The 25461-nt window shown below is 37.5% G+C and overlaps 1 protein-coding gene across 1 annotated transcript in view; it reads left to right on the forward strand.

The window, feature by feature from the left end:
- Window positions 1–20244: 20244 nt before the first annotated feature.
- SHC3 (SHC adaptor protein 3) overlaps window positions 20245–25461 on the forward strand; it is a 59472-nt gene continuing 54255 nt past the window's right edge. Inside the window, exon 1 of the mRNA XM_054186004.1 lies at window positions 20245–20866. Within this exon, the coding sequence (XP_054041979.1) occupies window positions 20327–20866 (540 nt within the window). The 5' untranslated portion in view covers window positions 20245–20326. The remainder of the gene's footprint in view (window positions 20867–25461) is intronic.

Below are 25461 nucleotides of genomic sequence, written 5' to 3' on the forward strand. Positions count from 1 at the left end.
GGATTTTCATAGAGTTGGTTTGTCAATGCATTCAGCTCCTTTCTGGAGGTGGGGTGGGGTGTGAGAGGGAAAAGGTCTTCCCAAAGGATATTAAGTGGTAGCAAGGCAGCTCACCAATCCATTGAAGACTGGTAGAGATGCTTAAAGAAATCCATAGTTTACCCAAATTTTTCAAAGCACGTATTCCTAATGACTGCCACAATACATCACTTTGCCCTGTTACAGAGCACCTCACCAACTGATGTTTCATGATGTTTCCAGGAGATGAGCTAGGTAGTGAGGCTTTAAATATGTTGCTTTTTTAATATGGTCAATCACATGATTGAGCTTTTATAACTACAACATGCTTCTAGAAGACATACTGCTTTATCAGTGTGGAATGCTTTGTATGGTGTAGTTTCAACTTGTCACAGGATAAGGACGTGTTTTCCTCCAACTGTTGTTCAAGATGACATTTTTTTAGATGACACTATATAAATTGCAATGTGGATTGTATAATCCAGTAACCAAGTGCTGAATTTACTCTACTCTGGCATTTCAAAGAACAAGAGGAGAAGTTAGACAGTAAGAGGATGAAATTATTTTTGTCCTTTTGTTTGCTTCACTTTTATAGTGATCAAAATAAAGACATGAGGGAAGAATCGAACTCTCAGAGTCTAAGAGTTCAGTCTAAAGTTAGCAATTCTTCAAATTGTATTTTGGCTCTGTCAGAATTCTTCCTGCTGCATGAAGCAGATTAAAAAGAAGCAGTTGGGTATTTTGCAACACTACAAATGTAACTGCACAAGTCTACCTCAGATTTTAACTTGGAAAAACGATAGCTTGAATTTTACTTTCCTTGGTGATACGTCTTGCATCAAGGTGCCATTGCATTGGCTATTAATACTGTCTCTTCTGTGAATGAACAGAGAATTTCAGTATTCAGGGTGACATCTTTGGAAGCATTAAATGCATATACAAGCACTTTTAAATGGCAGAATGTAATCAGAGCCATGAGTTTGACAGTAATTCCTACAAAATTACAATATTTTTCATTGTGCAGAAGGCAAAACTAAATGGAATGGATTTTGTTAGCTTCTGGTAAGCATGATCACAGTCTTTTTGAGCTGGTTGGATGTCATATTTATGGCACTCTGAGAGAGATCTGTAGCTGTGACTGCTTGTGCCTTACCATTCAATTGTTGCATCTCAATCTGCCCAATTTATAATTGGGCATTATGGAGGATGCCCCTTTCTGCAGTTACAAAATATGTGGGGGGAGGAAGTCAAGTTTCCTTTAGTTGTTCAATCAGGAGTGCTCCAGTGTAATCACACATGCAGCCACATGCACAAGACCTATTATTTGGGAAAACAACTGTCTAGTATTTTCCCATTGCAAATATTGCCAGGAACAGAATAGATGCCTTGAATTCAATTCTCCTTCTCCATTTAAGATTAGGAAAAACACCACTTTACTTCTGTTCCTGCAGCTACTCTGGTCACCCTTTTGCTCGTGTTAATACCCTGTACTGAATATTAACTTTGCTATATGCATGACATAGTAGCACACATGTTCCCTAGTGTTGAAAGAAGAGTCATGATTTGAAGCGGCATAGGTGTGGGTTATTTGCATAAATTCCTTGCATTCTTCTAGTTCCCCATGAATTTCTATCAGTGGTGCACTAAAGAGTATGTATGCATCATAGGGGTGAATAAGAGTATGGTAATTTCACAGTCTGTAGGCCAAAATGTGTATTTACTCACTTACTACTTTCCGTACATCACAGTTACCCTTTTAGAATGGTTTAGCTGCATGTGAAGCCCCCTGCTCTATGGGATTTTCTTGGGCTGCAAGATTTCTGTTGTTTTTTTTTTTTCTTTTTGTTTGCGTGCAGTGTCTTCTATAATGGTGTTATGGTCCATGACAAATGTCACTGAAATATGAATCATGAAGATTATAATTAGAAGGAAGATAATGGTAGCATGGTCCCAGTTTGGTTTTAAATGAATCTAGAGATTCTGATTTACTGAGTTTAAAACAAGCCTTCTGAAGGAAATGAGAAAGATTCCTGTAATCTTGCATTATTTGTGCATCGTTGTTAATTAACAGGCTTCACTGGACTTCACTGTCTCCTCAAAAATGCTATAAATGAGAGAAGGATGTATTTTCTTGCTTCTGATCTTTGTCTTAGATATTCTACAAAGAAAATAATATCCTAGTGAATAGTGAGCGATAAAAGATTTAATGGGAAAATGGAAATATCCTTCCATTTTATACTTGCATGAAATGTATTTTTATTCATTAATTTATTCATTTATATATTACTTCACCTCCAAAAGGTTTGTTGTCTTCTCGCAATGCAAGTAATAAAATGCAGTACCTCTTCTGAAATGTTTATAGTGTAATATTTGTATACATCTGCAGTAAATGCCAATAATGTTGTGGGGCCCTGAACAGGTAAAGGTGTGTCCTGCAAGATGTACTGCGGAATTGCCTCTCAGATTGTCAAAGTATATAATAAAGAAGGAGAAGTTGCAAGTTGAAGTTTTTCAAGTAAAAGCCTTTAATACAAAGTAAATACCTTGTGTCTCCTATGTATGATGTTGCTAGAATGCAGAAACTGCTAATGAGGAAGGCTCTGTAGGTAGATTTTCTGAGCAGCTATGATGGAATGTAGACCTGAAGCTGTAGCAATATGGTTTTTGTTCCAGGAGATAAGCTTTTTCCTGAAGAAAATTTTTTTAATAGGTATGTATTGTAACTTAGCAATCAGGAGCTAATTATATCTAAAGATGTTTAAAATTCAACTAGGTTTGGATTTGTTGGGGTTTTTTTTCACATTTGCTTGGTTCTGTTTTTGCAGTTGCGTTCCATGCTTTTGCCTTTATTCAGTCAACTATATTTGGCTCAGAAAATGTATCATTACATTATATACACTGACTAGATAGGTTCCTGTATTGATATTTTTAAACTGTAGATGGTTGAAATGGAAAAGGCAATAAATACCATTAATTTTCCTATTACCATTTTTCAAGACATGCTGTATCATCCTGTAAAATTGTTGAAGTGCAACTGTCAACACGTTTTTGTCAGAGTGTAAAATCTTTTTTGGAGTAAAATTGATAAATGATGATACCTTCCGCATCTTCCGCTTACTAACTAGCATGTGGGATGGAGCAGGGGTTTCAGCTGTGAGAACAGAAAGCCCTTGAACACCATTCAAAGTATTTGGGAGTTATAGGTATCTTTACAGTATGCTAAGCCATTAGGTGGACAAGCTGCTCACCCACCTGTAATTATCAGAAAAACACAACTCTGTTGTGCTGGTCTCCTAGAGAATAGATTATTACTTATTTGCCACCTGAGGAAACAGGAGGAGAAAGGAGGAAGAATTATCTCTTTTAAAAGATACTTAATAGAGAAGGAATAGTGATTAAAAGGCCACTGAGTTGCTTTTCACAGAAACAGCTAATGAGAAGACTGAATTAGGGGAGAGAAGTATACAGCTCATTTAATGATTACATGGAATTTGTTTGTTCCGAATGCTATTCAAACAATTGAACTGCTAATATGGAGATAGCTTTAGTATGAATTACTAAGCAGACATTTACTAAATGTAATTCAGCTGTGGTGAAATCTAATCAGCCCTCTACCACTGACTGTCTCTTTACGTAGCCTGCAGAGAGAGTTTAATATGACTGCGTTTCTAACTTAAGCCCCTCCACTAAGTGACTAAAATTAGATATGTTGAAAATAGACTTAAGGGACATGCCACTCAACGACAAAACAAGCTTTGAACCTTGGAACTCCCACCTACAATCTGTATATTAACTTGTCAGAAGTGTGTGCTGTATATGGATGGGATAGAAACAGTTGTGCTGTTTATGGTCACATTGCATTTCTGCTGAGATGCAATAATTATACTTGAGATGGCTTTCTGTGGCTATTTCAAACACTGAATTCTCATTGACATATTTGAACTTTCCAAGCAAACATTCACAGATCTCATTCATCACCTTTATTTGTTGCTCTTAAAAGACTCATTTTTGTTGGTCAACCTCTTACTGTCTAGAAGTTAATTGTTCACAAATACCACAAATGGCAATTATGAATTATAAAAGATACCTGATCTTAGTCAGCTTTTAAAAATTGAAAATCTTTATCTTCCTTTTCTTGTCTATGCCACTACATTGAGAGAATATCCTCTTTTCCATAAAATATGCGGTCAAAGATCTGGCTTCTGGCAGTGTCAGCAGTGCCCTTTTCCCAAGTCAGTAACCTCCTTTGGGCAAAGCCCTGAAATTAACCTATCATGGATATGACTAGCACTTTATGACCTGGCCATGATAAATGGAGAATTAGTCTTGTGTTACTCTTCCATTCTAGTTAATCATTTTGCAATTTCAAAACAGTAGAGGTAGGTTAATATTGTATTCTTTATTAACATTAGGAAAACTATTTTCGCCTGAGTAATGTCACACAGTTGTTAACATCACAGAAATGTGACCTTACCTAGGACCTCAGTAGTCTTGGATCCCAGCATTAATATTGTTTAATTATATAATATGATTTATCACTAAGTTTGTTAGTTTCCTTCAAAATGTAAGAGAAATGTTTTACAACATTGGTAACCATTAGAACTACATCATTGGGACACAGGACAATGTTATGTTCTTTTGATTAATTATATCTCATGTTGTCCTATTATAGCAATATATTTTTGTACTAGGGATTCACTGAAGAGAGTGACCAACAAAAAGCACAAAGGACAAACTTTGCCATTTTCCATTTGCTACTTCAAATTCTTTGCAGCAGTCTTCTGAGCTTTAATGCAGGTGGAGGTGGAGTGACCTGTTACCCAAAATTTTAGTGCTGATTCCTAATTCTCTAGCTGATAATAGTGCTTTTGAAAAGATCATTCTCATCTATGAGAGTTTTTTCACGCTCTCCGAATATAGCAGTAGGATATTTACTTTGTTGTTTTTTTATGATTTTTTCCAATAAATTGTTTAATGCTTTGTTGCAGTTTGTAAGCATGGAACTATTCCTTTTTAGCAACAAATATTAACTAGAAATATACTGGTTTTTTTCTTTTTTTTTTTTTTTTTTTGGCAAACAGTCATTGAGAATATTTTCAAGTCTATGTTACGAAACCTAGGTGCCCTGTCCAGATTAAAAAAACCTGCTCTTCTTTGAGGACTTTGGTATTTTTAAGTTTACCAATTATTTCTAAATTAAACTTATCCTATTGCAACCATTAATGTATTTCCAAATTTCTGCAGAGTCTCTTGCTAAATTATTCTTCAGGTATGTTTCTAGTCTGGGCTGTTTTTTCTTTTTTTCTTCTTCCTTTTGCTTTCATCTTCTTTTTCTTGACTGTACGTATATGATTTTTCTCTTTTCCTATGCTTAATCTGCGTGAACTGACACAGGTAGGATGCAGGAACAACCACAAAACCAGGGATGAAATGCAAAGAGTTAATTTTATCTTGATACCTCAGGAACTGGGGGATCTCCAAAGCAGCACCCAGGCTGCACACAACTGGGAACACAGGCACTGTGGAGCTTGGTCCTTGCTCGAGAGAGTGGTTGCCAGTGACAGGGTCCCTGCTAGAGAGAGCGAGAGAGAGAGAGAGAGAGAGAGACGGGGGAAGAGAGAGAGAGTCCGAATCTGCTGTTCTCGCCTGTATTTCAGGGATTCACGCAGGCGTAGTTTTACACTGTGCGTTGATCTTTCCGACAGCAAGGCAGGAATCTCAAGCATGTTCGAGTCTATCACAGGCCTGTGTTATCTAAGCACAGATGTTCTACTTGTCAAGCACAGAAGACTAAACAACAATTAGTGTTATATATGTGGTTTTTAACACCTCAGCTGCAGGTCACTTGAGTATGTTTACAGTCCTCCTCGCCAACCTTCCCACATCTGTAAGTGAGGACCTTCATTCTTTTCCTCATGTGCATCCATTTTTTCTTCAAATACAGCATTTTGTTACCCTTCCAAGGAAGGATATTTGAATAATAAGGTTTGTATTTTTTCAATTTCATTTGGTTCTTTCTCGGTTTCTTTTTTGATTTATGATAAGAAACTAATTTCCCTCATTCCTGTATGCTTTATATCTGTGGACACTGTTTTTGGATTACTTCTGTCTTTCATGTAAATATAAAATGAGTTTTTATTCTGATAACATGTCAAGCACCCCAATTTGTCATTAGGGGATTCTTCAGCATTCAAGCCTTTCTACAGGATCATTATTTTTCATGGCAAATGAGAGTTAAAATCTTCATCAGTTGTGCCTATGCTTGGATATAAGATATGAAGCTGTAACATCTGCTACTAAGAATGATGTAACTGATCTGGTATTTAAAAATGCCAGAGTGAGTAGGTAGTTGTAGGAGATGATATGAACGCTTTTAGCAGGTGCCTTGCTTTCCAATAACCATGGACCTTAATATGGGATTATAGATACATGACTTACTAGCATTTATTGGTTGATTTTTTCACTAGAATCTTGTTTGAGTTTCACCTTTTGTATGTGGTATCCAAATGCTCAAGCAAGTAAACAATTACACTTAACAGATTAGTTAACAGGCAAATGAGGTATCAAGCCAAAGATAGAATTTGCAGTGAGTAAACATGGCACAGAACTAGGAATGTGAAGGTGAAGGGAGCAGGGAGTTGTTCTTCTGCTTTACAAACCCTCAGGAGCACATAACAGGTTTTTTTCAGCTTCACAGCTAAGATTGCTTTTCTGTAGGTTTAACAGCTTTCAGCGTTCACTTTATTGAAATATTTTGTTTCAAAAGTTTTATACCACTCTGTGTGAGCCGGCACAGGCAGGACACAGTAAAAATCACAAAACCACAGATGAAATGCAAAAAGTAATTATTTTTGTTACCTCGCCAACCAGGGCATCCCTGAAGCAATACCCGGGCAGAGGCACATAAGCAGGGATGCAGGCACCACGGAGCTCTATCATTGCTAGAGGATCACTGAAGCTGCTGTTTTCATATGTAAACCAGGGATTCACACTGGCGTAGTTTACCACTGCGCTTTGATCTTTTCCAAAGCAGTGCAGGAATCTCAAGCGTGTTCAATAAGGTGCCTCTGCATCTATCACAGGCCTGAACACAGAAGTTCTACTTGTCAGGCACACAAGACTAAACAATGACTAGTGTGATGTATGTGTTTTTCTACACCTCACCTGCAAATCACTTGAGCACATTTACAATCCTTGCCAATCTTCCATTATTTTCCTACACACAGATACTAGAATTCATTGCATTTGTTTTGCTATGCAAATCAATGAATTAGAGAATCACAGAATGATAGGGGTTGGAAGGGACCTCTAGATATCATCTAGTCCAACCCCCAATACTTTTGTTTGTTGTTTGGTATGGGTTTGTGTTTTTTTTCATCTGGAAGTGATCATTACCAACACATGTGGGAGATCTAAGCTGAAGAGAAAGCGAAAAAGTCATTTCACTTTAAGGCTATTATTCGCTATTTTTTTTGCACTCAAAGAAAAAAATTCTATGAGAAACAGTATTTTTGTGTCGTTCCAGCATTAGTCATTAGAGCTACAGCATTAACCAAAGGCTGCATACACACCGACAGTGTAGCATTTTGCTCTTGTGTGCTGATACCATTAGAGTCCTTTCCCTACTGTCTCGAATGCAGTTCAATTCAGCACTGGATGCTGCAGTCTTCTATTGTGGTGCAGGTCACGTAGCAGTGAATGAACAAGATAGCATGAGTAATGTGCTTTTTATTCAGCGATTGGTTAAAAATGACTGCCCTCAACACCTACGTATATCCAATCTCCACCACTTCCTATGTCCTTATTCTTCCTGAAGCTTTCATTATTTATCCTTGGAGAGAACTTGTTGGTTAGAAGTAGTCACAACTCAGCAGGTTAACCCTACAAACACCAGAACCGATTTCCATATCAAGTACACTCAAACATCTCATGGAATCATTGTTGATTTTGAAGCGGTATGACTCCCAATTAACAAAAAAAAAAATGCATTCCTAAATACTACGTATTTTTAAGTCTGACACTGTCTTTAATGAGATTAAAATTGGTCTAATATTCTTGCTAATTTCAAAAGGTAGTCCTTAAAGACTGAAGAGGGTGATATGCTCTAAATACCGACACTGGTATTCTGCAATGAAAATGCATTTTCAGGAGACAATGGTCAAGTAATGGGGAAAGCGACATTGGTTAACAAGCCAAAATATATGCATAGTTGCCTATCATACAGTACTGCACAGTGATGAGAAAAAAAAAGTTGAATTATAGAAGGCATCTGCTCATTTTGCTACTTGTTCTTTATACAATGTGTTCAGATGATAGCAAAACTCTATGCATAATAGGAGTCAGTATATCAGTATACATTAAGAGAAAAAGAGCCTTAGATCTAACCTGCTTCTTTATATTGGTTTATATATAGAGAAAGGGAGGGTGCCTGTGCGTGTATGTGTGTATATAGACATTTTGTCCACTTGATCTGAATGCAAGATCACAGAGAAACAGTAAAAGTATTTTTCATGTCAACATTGCTGCAGCTCTTTTTTGCAAAGGATATTGTCTTCTCTGCCTTCCACTCTCCCTGGCAATCATGCCCTGCACAGGCTCAGATTTTTTTTCATTCTTCTTTTAGGGAGGCCTTCAACACTTCTATATCAAAATTAGAAGTAACAGCAGAATATCATTACTGTTAGGGTCCGTAATCAGGGTCCATAATAGAACAGAGAAATTTGTCTATGTTTTTGCCTGTAGATTGTACCCTTGCTCTCGTGAATAATGTTACTGTATTATCTGACAGGACTACATGAATCATGGTGGGTGGGGGCAAATCTGTCTGTATCATTAGGCTGCATAATGTAGGAGTATGCCCAGCACTGGTAGCTACTAATGGATTGGTTTAAGCCTTAAGGGTTACCTAGAAAATCTACACCTGATACGGGCCTTATTTATCTCCTCATGCTAAGAACAGACTCAAAAGTGTAACGTGAGGTGGTTTTGGTTTGTGCTTTTTTTTTACAAACAGTAGACAATTGGGTAGCCAGTAGACAATTTTACAAACAGTAGCAATTTACTCAGCATTGTGACAGCCTGTCTGAATTTTTGATAATCACTAGGTATTTTCCTTGAAAGTAATACAGTGGTCCAGCGAAGAATTAATTCACAGAAGACATGTTCCCTGTTATGTGAAAGATTAGATATTAACAGCAGTTCCTTTTTACCTTTTGTTCTAGAATTATTAACTGTAAATATTAGGGTTAAGCTTATTTCAGGCCTGTTGGTAAACTGCAAATTGCATAGTGTCATATTTAGTGCTACTGAACTGAACGTGCAACCGAGGAGCTGGACTGGTGGTTAAGATTTGCCAAAATACTGAGGAATCCTGAGTTTTGTATTCTAATTAGCGATAGTAATCATGATCACGATGAGATGGATCTTTGACAGATGAACTGAATTGGTTCTAATTGCTTTAGTATATGTAAGTTGGAAAGCAAAGATTTTAAATTTTTGACTGTTAGCATGAGAGGTATTAACTGAGATAACCATAATAAAAACAAGCATACAGAAGTATAATGATGTGCCAAGGTACTGTCAAGTGATTCTTTTAAGCATTTATGACAGGTTTATCCCAGTCTGCACGAAGATAAGGGTGAAAGGTAGGTTGACACATTTTGTGAGACAGATTAAGGGCATATGAGTCTCAGGATTTTGGAGAAAGGAGAATGTGGTCTGGAGCTCCAAACTTAGAAAAGCATTCTTACTCCTAAATGTAAACACTGCTCTATGGCATAATAGAAAGTCTTTTTCCTCCAATACAATGGCAGCAAACCAACTCTTGCTAACCATGTTGATTATATTGCCAATGTCTTTGATGTTGACTGTGAAGTTTTGCAAGACTGACAATATCTCCAGCAATATTTAAAGCATGTTTATTAAAAGCATTAGATTTTAAGAAATACGGACTAACACTATGGTGCCTTCCTCTCTGGAGGCATGGGTAGAATTTCACCTTTTTCCCTGCCTGCTTACTCTGTGAATATGTTGTTATTTAACATATTTGAAACCTCCCCTTCTTTGTAGTTTTTGGCTGAATTTGGTCAGTAGTTTCATTAACTGTTGATTGACCAATGATATACAGGTACAGAGTTACTGAGCAATTACAGGGGTAACCAAGGAAGGGAAACCAGTCTAAAGGATCGTGAATTTGATAGTCACTGTGTATGAGTAAAAGACACTTACATGGTAGTTTCCTAGCAACTAATTTTAATTTACTTTGGCCAAAGTTCTATTTAAAACAAACAAATTAATGATGGTTTGGAAAATAAATAGCTTTCTCAAAAAGGCATTTAACAGCCCATAAAGAATATTTTCATATTGGTGAAGTTCAGTAAAATCTCTGGTGATGCCAAATCAATATTCTGCTGGTTCAGCCCACTGTTTATTTATCAATAAGATTCTGGGCATCTGGTGTAGTTTCAAATTTTATTATCTTGAGGTAAAAATTAATTGATAAAAGGGAAATTTTTTTGTGGGGAATAGAAAAATGTCTCTTACATTTTGACTGTTACTAGCTATGTTATGAACAATTTACCTCTTTTTTTTAGTCATCCATTTGGTCTGTTTGCTGGTTCATAGATACAAGATAATTTTGTGGACATAATTAAAAATTATAGAAAGATGAATCATATGATTCTCCCTATACTGTGCATACCTCATACTTCTGCTTACCTCTCCTGGCAGTACATATCCATTTTTAAGTGGTAGAAACATCATTTCTGCTACAAAGGACCCCCTCAGGGCTGCGGAAGACAGTTCATCTATTTGTGAGATTTTATAGACTGCTTTCTTTCAAAAGCACAAAAAGCTGGTCTGTGCAGTATGCTTTTGAACAGATGAGACAGGCAGGCAGGGCATTGCTACCCTCTTAAACTGGATTAAACTGTGGTCTTGCTTTCTGATGGCCCACACTCACTTCTTGCTGCCATAACATAGCCTTGCAGGGACCTAGATACAAGTTTTTTATTTCCTTATTCCCTCTTTTAGGTGTGATTTGCAGGATGGTGATTTAGCTGCCTGTCGATTCTAAAGCTCTAGAGAGAGTTAATGTACTGTGTAGAAAGGAAAAGCTCCTTCCAGCTTCTTTTGCATCTTGGACAGCAGAGGGCAGCTGTTTGGTTTGTGTGGCTGGAAGTTTGTTGTGTGGAATGGCTGTGTGTATACACATGATGAAAGTGTCTCCTTGCTATAAAAAGTTACAAAGCTGTAGTACAGAGCACGTCAATACAGTTTATTCGGTTTTGTGCATATAGGAAGTTTTTTCTAGCAGAGTGTTCTTTTCCTTTTTCTTAAAAACCTTTTTTTTTGGCCAAAAATGTTAAAGCGATATTAAAACAGTATTGGCAAGGTAAGAGGAGAGGCTTTACAGGTTGCTTCAGTAGCACTTAATAGTTTCAGAACGGTATAGGTCCTTACTCTTTCCTGTCCCAGTCAAAGTGAATAGTAACAGCAGATGATCAACGTTTGTACAATGCTACCATGTTGGCTGTAATGATAGTGTTCAGTTAGTCTTGCAGATGTGCTGTCACTTAAATTTGTTGAACCTGGAGATAACAGCATCACTGTTGCCAGGAGGTAGTCAGGCTGATTGATTTCAGTGCCACTTAGTAGGATTTTTCCTTCTGCTGTACTTAGTGCTGTAACAGGCCTTCTCAGGCCACGTGGTGGCTTCAATGGCCCTTTTCCCTTTCTCCCTTCTGGAACTGGGAGCTGTGGTCACTGTCTCTGCCAGTAGCATTTTTCCCCTACCTCCCTCGTCCTGGCAGCAGTGCTTTGTTGAAGCCCAGGCCTCAGCGAGCACCATGCAACTCTGGAGTCAGGCTACTGATGCCCACATTTCTCAACAGACCCTCATATTGACCCTTTTCTCCCATTCTGGCATAGCTCCTCTGACCTGGATACCCATCAGATAGCTGTGGTTGGCCAGCGGGTTTCAGTTTCTACTTGTCTTTTTAAGCTCTGGCCAAGTTTTTGGCTCCAGCCTCTCTGTTGTACATCATTGCTCCATGTCTTTGTTGTTACAAAAATCTCACACAAAGTGCTTTGGAGAACTGCTGACCATCAGCTTCCATCCTTTCTCAAACTTAATTGTACTGAAGCTTCTCAGGGGCTTGTCCTGCTTGAGCAAACAAAACAGATTTTCTGAGGGTACCTGGAGAAAGTCACTATATACCTTTGTTACAGCAAAGAAATACACAAGCTGCTGTGGATGACAATAGAGCAGTACGCATATCTTTGTCTCCATTCCTCTGTCCCTCTAAACAGCTCTTAATCTTGGATTCCTTTTTAAAATGAAGGTTGCTTGTCTCCCTTCTGGTGTGCTTCAATGCGTGGAATCTAAGAGAGTTTCTCAGTTTTCTCATCTGCAGCTATTTTCCTTCTTGCCTTTCTTCACATTACTAGCAATGGAATTTGTAAACTTTAGTCCAGTTAAGTGATCATTTAAACAGCTATTTAAATCCTGCCACACACCCCTGATTCATTACTGGGTCTTTCACAGGTTGGCCACCCCGTTTGCCATACCTACTGTTATATCTAGGTAGTGCAACTGAAATGTAAGGAAGGCAAGCAACCTAGCGGAGAAGAGAATACATCCTTAGTACATGCATGCATGTGTGCATCCCTGGGCACAAACACACACACACACACACGTGTCTGCAGATGCCTCTTCTGTGTTAACCAGAAAGAAGTTAACCATCACTTCAGGTCAGATAACAAGCATCATTAGCGTAAACAGGTACAGTGACTCACACAAGCAATTTGTGCAAATATAATGCAGAAGTACCCCACATTCTGAATTCACCGGGATGAGTGCTGCTGCAAATAACCCTCCACTGGAACTGTTATCCACTGCTGCAGAATCGCCAGAATTCTTTCACTACAAACACTGATTGGTAATGGCTTTGCTATAAATGCAAGACAGCGTGTAACTCTTTTTTTGCCAAGAAAATGTGTACAGTTTGGTGGCATGAGTTAGTGGGTTGTGTTTCGGGGTGAAGTTGATGCAAGTGGGTATTTGTTCAGGCCTATGCAGTTAATACATTTCCTCTCCCTCTTCGCAGTCCATGACTGCTTATTCCTACCCTTGCTCTGCCTTCAGTTCAATTTCCTTAGTGAATCAGACTCTAGAACCAATCTGGTTGAAAAAAAAACAAGCATTTTTTTCTGTATTATGCTTCAGTTGGATGCCACAGCATGTATTTTATGGGAACACAGCAAAAGTGATACAGTCAGTGACAGGAAGGCGAGAGCAGGCTGAACAGCTCTGCTACTACCACCACATCTCTACACATACTGCCAGAATCTTGGTCTGATGTGCAACATAAGATGAAGATGGCCATTTATACTCTCCGTTGATTTTCATTTCTTATCATTTTGAGTATACCCTTTTAATTAGGGGAGGGGTAATGTAGGGATATGAGAAAGTTCAGTATTTTTAATGTCTTCTGTCAGCTCAGGCAAGGTACAATTAGTCCTGTCTGATGCCAAAAGCTACAAAAAAGAGCATTATGCATTTCTTCACATCATCCTTTCCATTCCTGCTCCTCTTGCCAGTATTTAACTATCCTAATAAAGAGCAGGTACTGGACTATACATCTTCTCGTGGTGGTAAAACACATACTTGTATCTATACTGTATATGTAAGAAATTATTTTTTCATGTATTTAAAAAGGAAAGTATCAATAAAACAATTTACATTGTCATAAAAATAAACGTATTTTTTCAATGACAAACAATGGTGTATCATTTATTTTAATAACCTATGCCTCGTAGATATTTTTCTACATTTTAATCAGTTTACCTATGAATCCTTGTACAAAAATTCAGAAACAATTAAAATTCCCAGACTTGTATTTGGATTGGGAAACCTGCAATAAAATTCCACTCCTATTGAAACCAATAGGAAACTTGCCAAGCCAGAACTTGGTATACAGGTTTTTTTAAAGCAAATTTGCAAACTGTTCCTAGGAAAACAAGATATAAACAGAATAAAGAGAAAGCACACAAAAAACCCCACCCAAACCCACCAGAACAGAAATAGACACCTTATTACAAAGTACACAAGAGAACAACTGAATTATTAAATGCATCTCATGAATGAGAATGAAAGAGTCACTGGGTTAACAAATAAGTGGTTGACTGGCTCCACATCAAAGGAAGACAGCAAAAAGAGTTCTTGCATAATTTGTCACTGAACTATGTTGCTGTTTACTTTCTCTTCTGAATCTCCAGTTTTTCTAATTGTTTAAAATAAAAACACTTGGAGGCACTTGGACGTCAATGCATATATGCCCAGAACTGCCATTTCTATCAATATGAGTGCATCATAGGAGCAGAGAGAAGGTTATGGGCCTCTTATTACATTATTCTCAACACAGTACAGTTTGACACCTGTGTGATAGTTTGTGGACAGAGGAGAAAACGTGACTGGGAGGAATTTCTTTGGAAAGCAGAGTCCCTGTCTAGCGTGATGCTCCGGCTGGAGTGTGGCTCCTGGTGCAGAGGGCTGTTGGTAGTTTGGGGTCTGGAAGAAAGAGGAAGAGCGCCCACAAAGGACTGTGGCAGGTGCAGGCAGCCACACAGACATGGCTGAGCTTTACATTGTAGGTGGAAAATACAGCCCTGTTACACTGCTGCTACTTCTCTTTCTCACCTCAGGGGCTGTCTTAGAGAAAGAAATAATTTACTGTAAAAGTTTGGGTTTTCGTAAGAGCAGGTCCCATGTTACAAAGTTGATTTAGTGCTGGTTTGCAAATTCTCATGCACTCCTCTGTCTGATCCTGCTGTGCAAAACTTAATGTCGTGTTCGGATTCGGGTATTATCTCAGATCCATCTTTACCCTGAACTTTTATAGTGCGTTGACTTTTAACAATAGGCCCCTAGGAACCACTAATGGAGCAGAAGGAGTTATAAGTTTAATTTTCTTCCAAATATTTCATGTCATATTTCACAGGGTGAAAGTGGCTTAGGACAAAATTGTTTCAGTATTTTCAACTAGCAGAAAAAACATCCTCCTTGTTTAGGGTCAGCCTCTGGCTCAAACCCTAAGCATCTGCACAGAAATTTGTAGGCCTTATATTTCAGACCTTAATGGTACATTCCACTGAAGTCAGAAGTTGATCATTAATGATTAATGATCACTGATTTTGAACAGTAATACTTCCAACAATGTGGTTTTCCAGAGAAATAACTTGCAAAGCCACAGATAATGCTCCCATTTACTGGTGCAGCCCACCCTTAGCAATAAGGTTGCCACGGAAACAGAAAAACTCTGATCAGGTGAGAGAGAAGGGGCAAGAATGAAAGGGAGACGGGGCAATTAATAGCAGGTTTTTGTTTAAATAAATCAAACAGAATTTGTTAAAATTTTGCTAGGGAAGAATCATAGCCTTTGCCTACAGGCCCTGGTTTTTTTTTTTGTTGGTGATTGATTGGTTTTATTTAGCATAGGACGGTAAGATGAGGTTTAACAGAACTTCAATGCCTTTCTATCAGATGAGCCTCCCTTGAAATCATACGAGCGTGTATTCAGTCATACACACATAAGCTCTGTGTGCAGGTATATCAGAGACACAGAAGAAAACAGAATATAATGTATTAACTATGTACAAGCAGAATAAATAAATCAAAATTATTTAGAAATATTTTTTAATTAAAATAGCTACACACCTCTTAAGAAGATTGGATCATAATGCTTTTTAGCTTGTCTTGATATTATCTTGTCTCACATAAATGAAGCTGCATTAGGCTGATTAATACATGGGTAAGGGATTTCTGGTATTTAGCATGTGCAAAGAAAGCTGGTATTTTCCCTTCTCAATTACCTAACCAAGAGAATAAATGTCCCCACAGGATATTAGAAACCTTCACTATTGAAACAATATCTTTTTATGTGAGGAATTGACCATTTGTGGTATTAAAGATTCTGCAGGATGATTTACTAAAGCAGAGCATTAACCCTTGTGTCCATCATATTACAATGTGAGGAATGGCAACCTATTTGCTGATGGCTTAATGCTGCTTCATAGTAACATGAATTAAAATAATTTTGGGACTTATTGTAAAGAGGAATGTCAACTACAGTGGGCCTATGGCTAATTTTTGTGTGCTGCAAATAAAATTCATAGGAACATCTATATTTAAGTTTGTCTGACATATTCACAGTTTCTTACAACTTAGCTAATCAGTTTGGATTTCTTTTTCCCAAAGTCAGTGTCTTTCTCATGTTCATTTTTTAAAAATTCAATTTAGTCCACAAGCAATTTTCCTGGCACTGGGCAGAAGCTGTTGAAGTGCAAATGGTATTTCAGCAGAATTTTAACAGTTTCTAACACTTGTTTGTATGGAGTACATAGTTAACCACGTTGTGTTACTGGAACTAGATACTTTAGCCGATTCTATGATTAATATTTCTGTAAATATGGTCACTGAAAGTCACCTTTTTTGCATTAAGGAGAGTTTCTTTCTACACGTCATGGAACATACCAGTTGTATTTCCTGCACTTCCTCTTTATGGTGATCACAGCATCTTACCTGATTTACCTTTACATCTGCAGCAATTTAAATGGCTTTAAACGTCATCCTAACAATGGAAACCAAAATGTAGTTTCTCCCCTTTCCTCCCTCTAATCTTGCCCACCAGTATTGTTTTTTCCCTACCCTTTGCTGTTAATAAAACTTAGTTCTGAAATACAGGCTGCAGAGGTAGTTAAGATACAGAAGGAAAAAAGGTGGCAGCTAAGGATGAGCCCCTGAGAGACACTTGGAGGGAGAAAAAGGAGAAACAGTGACAGAAGACATGGACTGCATCAGGGTGAGAGAAGGATCCATGAGAAAACAGAACTGAAAAAACAACATAGAAAAAAATCTAAAAAAGACAAAATGGTCAGAGATGCCAAAGTTACCAGTAGTTGATAAGAAGTGCTGTACGTGATCAGAAGCAGTGTACATCCCCCTCGCTCTGTAGGTATTGCTATGATTATGTATTATTTTGCATTTGTCAACATTGAATTTCTACCTGCCATGTTATTACTCAGTCAACAATGTACTCATTGTTCCACAGCCATTTGTTACTCATGGTGGCAGCATCTGGCTCATATCCCTGCAAAATGAAAAGAAAAAGGCCTTTATCAGCTTGCATCCACTTCACTAACTGACCTAGCATAGGTGCAGATAGAGAGATTAGAGAGAAATGGTGTTTTGAATGTTGTGTTTTCAGTAGTGCTATAACAGTAGTAACAAGGTTTAAGTTTAAGGCTAGTGTGGTGTAGTCAGTATGCAAGCTACAGGCACGTTGTTGGAACATGGAAAAATGTTCTGGCAATAGCTAGAATTAACTAGATCCTAATTTTAATTGCAGTTTATGCCTATTACAAGGCCTTCTAATTTCATTCAGTGTTTCTTAGAGTTGGATTTGAACCTGCTGCCTGTAGGGCAAAATTATCTACCTTTTCCAGTCCCAAGAGCTATATAAGGCAAGGTTTTAAAATGTTCAGTTGGCCCAGTTTTCTGTCCCAGTAGGGCCAGATTTGTAAAGGAGAGAGGTTCCCAATCAGACGCTGAAATGAGCACTAGATATCAAGCGCTGTGTGGCTACTGGGTGGCACTCAGTGGCTACTACTCCTCTGCAATATCTAATGTCAGATTTCCATGAGAGCTCAACATCCACAGGGTGTCTTGGTAGTGTTTCTGTTCCAGTGAATCAGCGTCACAAATTAGTCCTTCTGCTGGTGCTCTTAGCCTCTTTTATCCTCTAGCTTTCTCTCTGCCTCGCTTTCAGTGTACTGATGATCATACCGTTTTTTAGTATCTGCTCTGCTAATAGGATAAGTAAGTATATGCATTTTTTTCAAGCACGTTTGTTTGGGGTTTTGGTTTTGTTTCTTTTTTTTGTTTGTTTGGGGTTTTTTGTTTTGTTTTGTTTTGTTTTTTTCTGCATCAGGGGTCTCTGAAGGCAAACTTGTAAAATCTGTGAATCCGCTGGTGCACATAGAGAGCAGTCGAACATCAAACAAAATATGCGCATTCATGTTCCCATCCTGGATGTAAATTAACTGGTTGAACAAACACGTCAGGGAGAAATGCAGTTCTGACTCCCTGGTTTTCCTCACCTGCCACGCCTGTGGACACCCCATGCATTTCTCCTGCAACACCCTCTCTTCCACACGGGCTTTGCAACCCACCGTCATTCACTTAGACGCTGGCTTGATTTTCTGGTGTTTCTGCAAAAAAAGGTGCCACCTGCACTCAAAATGGGATCTTCCACTATTTAGCAAGGCTTTGCTGAATGAGTCATCAAAGCCGGCTGGTATTGGCTGGGCTGGTGAGCACCCAAGGGATTGCCTGGCAGAGGCTGCAAGGCCTTGCTTCATTCACAGAAATGTGGGAATGCTAGCCAGCCCTTTCATTCACATGCACAGAATCTCATTCATATTTTGCAGTTTCGCTAGCCACTTCTAATGAAGAGAGCCATTTGGGAGCAATGGGGTTTTCTGGGCAGTAGAGACAAGTAAAACTAGGCTATGGTGTGTATATTTGCTGTTGCTATGCTAGGAGAATGAAGAGAGGAATGAATGCTGTGTGGATGCTGTAGCAGGTTCGCAGTGTGGTGATGAAAGGCTATTCCGCAGATCACTAGAAACCTGCTTTTACACTGCGTAGGACATTGCCATTACTCATCATTGCTGGGATAAGAGGTGCTGACTTAATTTAATGTCATGAATATACTGATTAAATGCCTGTATTTGAGCTGGTTGTTTCACCGAATTTGCACTTTGTATATTGCAGTCTTTAGTCATGGGAGAGGGAAGGAATTCCATAGGATTTTTCCTTTAAATTGTGCTGCAGTTAGTCAATTGTTAAAAAAATAACTTTGCAGTATGCAACTTCTGAGGTTGGAATTTGTTTATAATGCAGTGTATTGTCCCACATCCAAAAGCTGTTTTGCAAAGATCAATTCATAGAAAAAAACCCAATGGTTTGTGACGGGCATTGTGTATCACAGTGCTGTACTGTATTTAAAAAAAAAATGTAGAAGAAATGAAATATCTGTTTTCTGCATGTTTTGATAGTTCTCAGGTCAAGTGTTTGTGGCTGACATTTATGCTTAATAAGACCTGGTGCATTTTTATTTTTTTTTCCTCTGCAGGATGTCAGTTTTTTGCCACCTGGACTTTTGAATATTCTTTTTGATGTTTTCAGCTTTTCCGAATTAAACCAAGCATTGCAGTGAATTGAAGATCCTCTTCATGTTTTTCTTTGGAGTGATTATCAGTGGTGAAAGAAACAACATCTCTTAAGCCTGTTGTTGGACATCAGAGAAATACTTTTCTTCACACATAGGTACTTTATGTAATTCCTGCATTAAAATATAAGGTCGTTGTGGAGTAACAGGGAAGAAGGATTTAGCTGTATTAAAAAATGGATGTAACAGCTCCCATGAGTGACAGCATTGACACAAAAGGCACTTGTAAAGCCTGTTAGACTGCTTTTGTGGAAGAAAATGTGTATATTCTTTAGTTCTGTTGTCTGTTTTTAAAATACTTGTGTGCTTAAAGGTATTCTGAAAACCTTTAAGGTGTCTGTGTTTTGCTGGGGCAGGGAAAGAAAGGGGGGGTATATTTGTGTATATATTATCCAGATATTTGCTATCTAATTGTGACTTCTTTACAGATTCACAAATATGTGTGGTGGAAGAACATTTAAACGGAGGAAAGTGTGGGGTTTCATAAATTCAGTTTTAAAAGTAAATTGTCTTTGGTACCAAAAGGGTGGGAGGTGGGGGAGGGGAGGAATTAAAGGTTGGAAGGAAATATCTGTTTGAGAAGATAGGAAAAGGAAATTTGAGAATTGATTGGTGCTAGTGTGCTGTAAGTGGGTGGATGGGGTTTTTTTTTCTTCTTCTTTCTTTTTTTTTTTTTTTTGCTACAGGAAGTGATTTGCAGTGTTCACTGAGCCTTTTGTTGAAAAGGGTCCTTCTCATTTGTGTGAGTCATGCTTTTGCTGTAAGCGAGTTGGCAGCTCTAAGCAGGACTGGGATCTCTGTCATAGAAAACTGTTACTTCATCCAACCTTAACGGGGAACCATAAGAAATTTCTTAAAAATATATATTTTTTTGTTCTTCCTTATAGTCTTTTCTTTTTTTACCCCAAAATCTTGTTATCCATCCATGTTGTTATGAATTGCCTGCTATGCTAGCAAAAGCATCTCCTGTGTTGGCATTAGATTTGCCAGAACATATGCAGGAAACCAGATAGAAGGGCATGCTTCAACGTACCAAGTATAACCGCTTCAGGAATGATTCGGTGACATCAGTTGATGATCTTATTCACAATTTGTCCATGAACAGCAAGGTCTCAGCAGTTGCTACGAATTCAACAGCACCTTCGTACCTTGTCTCACCAGCAGTTCTCCGCAAGGACCAAGAAGATGGACCCACCACCTTGTGTACCCTCATCCATAAAGTGTCCCACTTGAAACTCTCTCACACGGGCAGCCTTTTGGGTATCAAAAGCCTCTCCTCTGCAGTAAAGGAGCTCGCTGTCTCCAAGTTGCAGGGAAGCTCGAGTGCTTCTAGCTCAGCAGCAGGGGCTTCAGACAACACATGTAACCTTGTCTCTGCTGCTTCGTGTTCTCAGCAGGAGGTGAGCAAGATGAGTATGGGGAAAAAAACACAGTCAGAGGAAATGCACCCAGGAGGTGAAGACTGGAATCAAAGTAGCAGCTTTGTCAATAAACCCTCTCAAGGATGGCTGCACTCGAGTGAGAAGATCCTGGGACCTGGTGTGACGTACATTGTGAAGGTTAGTCTGATTTCTTCCATTCTCTATTTTTATCAATGAAAAATTCTCTGCTGGTTTTGATGACAGGCTAGACAGGCTGAAAGGATCTCTATTTGTATATTCCTTTTTTTGTGCATAATACCCAGTATGTAAATGCAGGAAGGCAGGGTTGGGAAGCTGTGTTAATTTGTTGCATTAGAGCAAACCTGCAAATAGGTTGTTTGTCAGATAATGTTCTACAGCTGTGTAAAAATACTGTTCCTAAGGTAAAAGCTGTTTTTTTTTTTTACTTTTTGGTCTGCTTTTTTTTTTCCTTCTTCCAAATTTAGGTTTTCAGTGTTATCTAGCATACTGTATATGTCTTGGATACATAGGCTTTCAATATGTCTGGTGCAATATACAGGAGGAAAGAAAGACTCCTTAATGTGTGAAGAACTGTTAATCTTGCATGATATTTCAGTTTGAAAATACCTCTAAGGACATGTGTGTTTTTAAAGGGAAATTATATTTGAAATCTTAGAGCAGGAAGGCACAGAGCGCAATTCCTATTTTCCACAAATAGAAATACCGTTGTGAGTAGAGCAGGAAAATGCAGCTTGTTTTACATAATGAGAATTCAGCCACATTATGTGTTATTGCTGTTTTCAGTTCATTGATACAGCATGTCAAGAGCAGAAAATCCTAACTCTACAGGGTAATGTTTCCATATGCTTTGAAAGTATTTTGAAATTAGCTGGTAAATTAGAGCCTTTGAGAGAAGAGTGTGTGCAATGTTTTTGTGGTCAGTAAGATTCTGGTTACACCTTCCAGCACAGTGTGCAGAAAGTGTAAAAATAACATTATTGTCAAAAATTTGTTCTTCCGTCTCCTACCATGTTTTATTTGCTGAGTGGCTTTTGTATTTTAAGTGTTAAACTGTTTTGTAGCAGACTATTAATAAGATTGGAAGTCTATTTTTAATCTCATCTTATTTTGGGTATAAAAGTCACACTGTGACTTTGTATCAGGATGCTTTAAAACTGAGTGACAGCCTTGTTGCTTAACTCGCCATTTTTTCTTAAGTCTTATTATCAAAAGCAGAGTGCATATTTAACAGTTGGAGCACTAGGAAGCAGTTTTCATTTCTTTCTGTTAGTGGTGATGGTAGGTTTTGCAAGTGATGGTAGATTGAGTAAGCTGGCCAATTCAGAGGACAACTGAAATTGTACTGTCTTTTTTACTGCTATGAAATTTACTGGAGCTACAAAAGAGTCAGTGCTACCTTTCAGAATACAAACTGCTGCTCTGTTACTGTTTGAGAAGTGTCTCGATGATAACACACTGATGCTAGATATAGTGGTGTTGAGACCCCGTTGTTCTTTCACACAGAAATATTCTGGGTAATGGAAGGTCACTTACAATTTTCCCATTGGCTCAGCTGTTCCACAGCTATTTTATTTTTTATTTTGATTAGGATATCATGAGTAGGCAGATAATGACTGTGAGAATTCACTGCTGCTGTTTGTTTTACCTGAAGTGATCATTATGAAGCAGAACAAACACAGTATTCATTTTCTTAATTTTATTTTCAGTAGTTGACCTTCTGTATGCTAGAGGAAGCTGATATACTTGAATTGAAAAGAGAATTAAAATTATATACAAGTGGACTTAGATTTAAAGTTAATAATTAACCTATTACGTTACCCATATGTACTATCTTACACTGATAGTAGAACAAATATTTTAATTAGCGCAGCTGGTGTCAAATACATGAAAGTGTATTTATACACTTTATGCATATTAGAATTTACAAAATAAATCATTAGCACCATACAACTTTTGTTTAGGTGTTTATTAATGTCATTAAAATCGATGGAATATAGATTATTGTTTCTATTAAAAAAAACCAGATTATATCTTTAACTTCATGCTCTCTGGCATACAGAGTCACAGAACAGTGTTTTAAATGTAAAAAGAATGTTAAAAATAAGTATCAAAATTGGTGGTTAATGGATGAATGAAAATAAACTGTTCCTCGTTAGTTCATGATTTGCCTTTTCATTAAGTATCTCAGAATTTTCCTCAGCAACTGCAGCATTCATATAGATAAGAATAGAAGTGCAGTTCTCACATCACTAAACATTGTTAGTTCCCAGAGCTTTTATGCATTCAGACCATCAAATCAATACATAGATAATGTACACTGAAGGGAAACATTCCTTGAATACCTCATGGCTATATTGACTATCTGGGGGACTTGTACCATGTTTAATTAGTACCATATGCCTTGCAGAAAATTACATATGCCATTAATTAAGTGAAACAAAAATTAGATTTGTCGTTAACCAGGAAATCTTTTTTATGTAAATGTGTAAATGTGCACTGAGTTATTATTTTCTCATTAATCCACATTCAAACCATGAAAATTATCTATGGCACAGGGTAAAGGGTTGCTACTGGGCAGTTTGATAACTCACATTGAAATCTTCTGAAGTAAGAGACACAGAGTTTCTATGTAGAATGTATGACAAATCTGTAACTTTACTGCTGTCCCAACATTTTCACATATTACCCATTTTTAAAATGGGCAGTGTAACTCTAATGCTTAAAAATGGGTGTAGGATTATGGTAAACAGAACTGTATTCTGATCTTCATGATCTGATCATGATTATTTTCAGCCATAAAAAAAATGGCACTTTCTGTATTTTTTTTCTCCCTGTGGATTGTACATTGCATTTTTATATTTTATTTTTTAATGGGAATTTCACAAAGAAAACCAAACCTGTAACAAATTAGACAATGACTATAGCCATATTAGGGGACATAAAGTGGTGAGGTTTTAATTAACACTACTGCTGAACAGTTTAATAAATCATGGATTAATAAAAAAAAAAAAGTTTGCTGTGACGGAAGTCATTGAAGAGTTCAGTGTTTTTCCCCATAAGGGGACTGATTACTATAGGGAGTGATTATAACTGTTCAAGTGGTCAGAAAAACAAATACATATAATAAAAAAAGTGTAAAACTGTTTAATGTAACAATAGTTAAAAGTTTCAATGAAATCTTTTTGTTTCTAATGGTAATTGTCTACTGATGAGTTTAATTGGGTAATGGCATAGACATTTTGGGTTTTGTTACATTGAATTCAGGGCAACAGTAAAGAAGCAAATGTATATATGTCTTTAGGTAACTTGTGGTTGGTTTTTGTAACAAGTGTTGATGAGCTTAAAATGCTGTTTCTCAGCAGTCAAAACTGAAGAAACCCAAAATACTATTGCATAATTTTACAACCCTATATACAGTATATCCAAAAGATCAAACAAACCATAAAACCAAGACAGTGGTATAGAACAGACCCAGGTAAATCTACTGTTAAAAAATACAAAGTCTCTGAGAGATAGGAAGGAAAAAGGACTTCATTGAGAAGAAGCACTGCAAGCCTGGCAAATAATATTTCAGTGAAAAAGTTATTAAATTATTAATATTATAGCAAAGTATCTAAAGAGCATAATCCTAACTACAACTATTTCTTTAACATTTAAGACTTTCATGTCTTGGGAGGGGATAACAGCAATTTACACGTGATGAGGAAAATAGACATCTTTTGTGAAGCTGTTCAAACACATCACCAAGTAAAGGCTTCAGTTCTGCAAACATTTCTTCATGACCCTGTTTACAGGAATGTTCTCATTGAAATGACTGTAGCTACTCCAATATGCTGAAAGTTAAGTATATGTTTAAGGATGAACCGAATTGCTGTGTTGCATGCTCTTATTGAATCCTTTTATTCTGTACTGTAGTACTCCCTTCAGTGTATATGCAAGGCAGCTGTGATTTTAGCAGATCTCTGCAGGTAGACGCAGAATTTACAAAATTGCTTTTCTCTTTAGAGGCTAACTCAGACTGCAAATCACAGCCTTAAATGGAGCTAACCTGATGGAAACTGCAACATATGTGGCTTTCCCCTAGAAGACTTCAGGACTCCTTGGAATAATGTTTTTCTTTTTTTCTTTCTGTTCTAACCAGTATTGATTTGCTGTGGGTTTGAAGTAGGAGCAAGATACTAATGCTTCATGGCTTTGTGGTGGTGCTGTTTGCCCACCAGTTTGAAAGGTATCCAGCGTAGCCTGTAAGAAAAAAATGAAAGGGTTTCTTGCCTCCTTCTTACTCCTTTAAATAGACATAAAGTCGAATTTGCGATCTACTTGTTTGTTTTTGGTTTGTTTTGCTTTTTTTTGTTTGTTTTTTGGGTTTTTCTTGTTTTTTAAAAAAGAATATTAACATTGCAGCAAGACTTTTTAGTTTTCCTTTTTGGTTGATGCTAAATTTATCTTCCTTCTGTAGAGAAAAATCTGTGCAAGGTTTTTTTTGTAACTTATGTTTTGTTTTTGTTTTTTTTATCAAATTTAAATTCTGCTTCTGTCAGTTAAGATGCAGAAGTGTTAATGGTTAATCACTGATAGTTCAACATGGCCTGAATTCAAACATACTCAGCAGCATTTCGTGCATGTGATTCTAATAGTAAGGAACACAGTCCCAAAGCATCCTGTTTGTAATGAGGTTTACAGTTTTAGAAGTGGGTTGTGTGTTTGTGTACCTCAACCCAGGTACCCAAACCCTGTTAGCCAGAGCTCAA

The sequence above is a fragment of the Rissa tridactyla genome, chromosome Z (assembly GCF_028500815.1).
Source record: "Rissa tridactyla isolate bRisTri1 chromosome Z, bRisTri1.patW.cur.20221130, whole genome shotgun sequence".
NCBI lineage: Eukaryota > Metazoa > Chordata > Aves > Charadriiformes > Laridae > Rissa > Rissa tridactyla.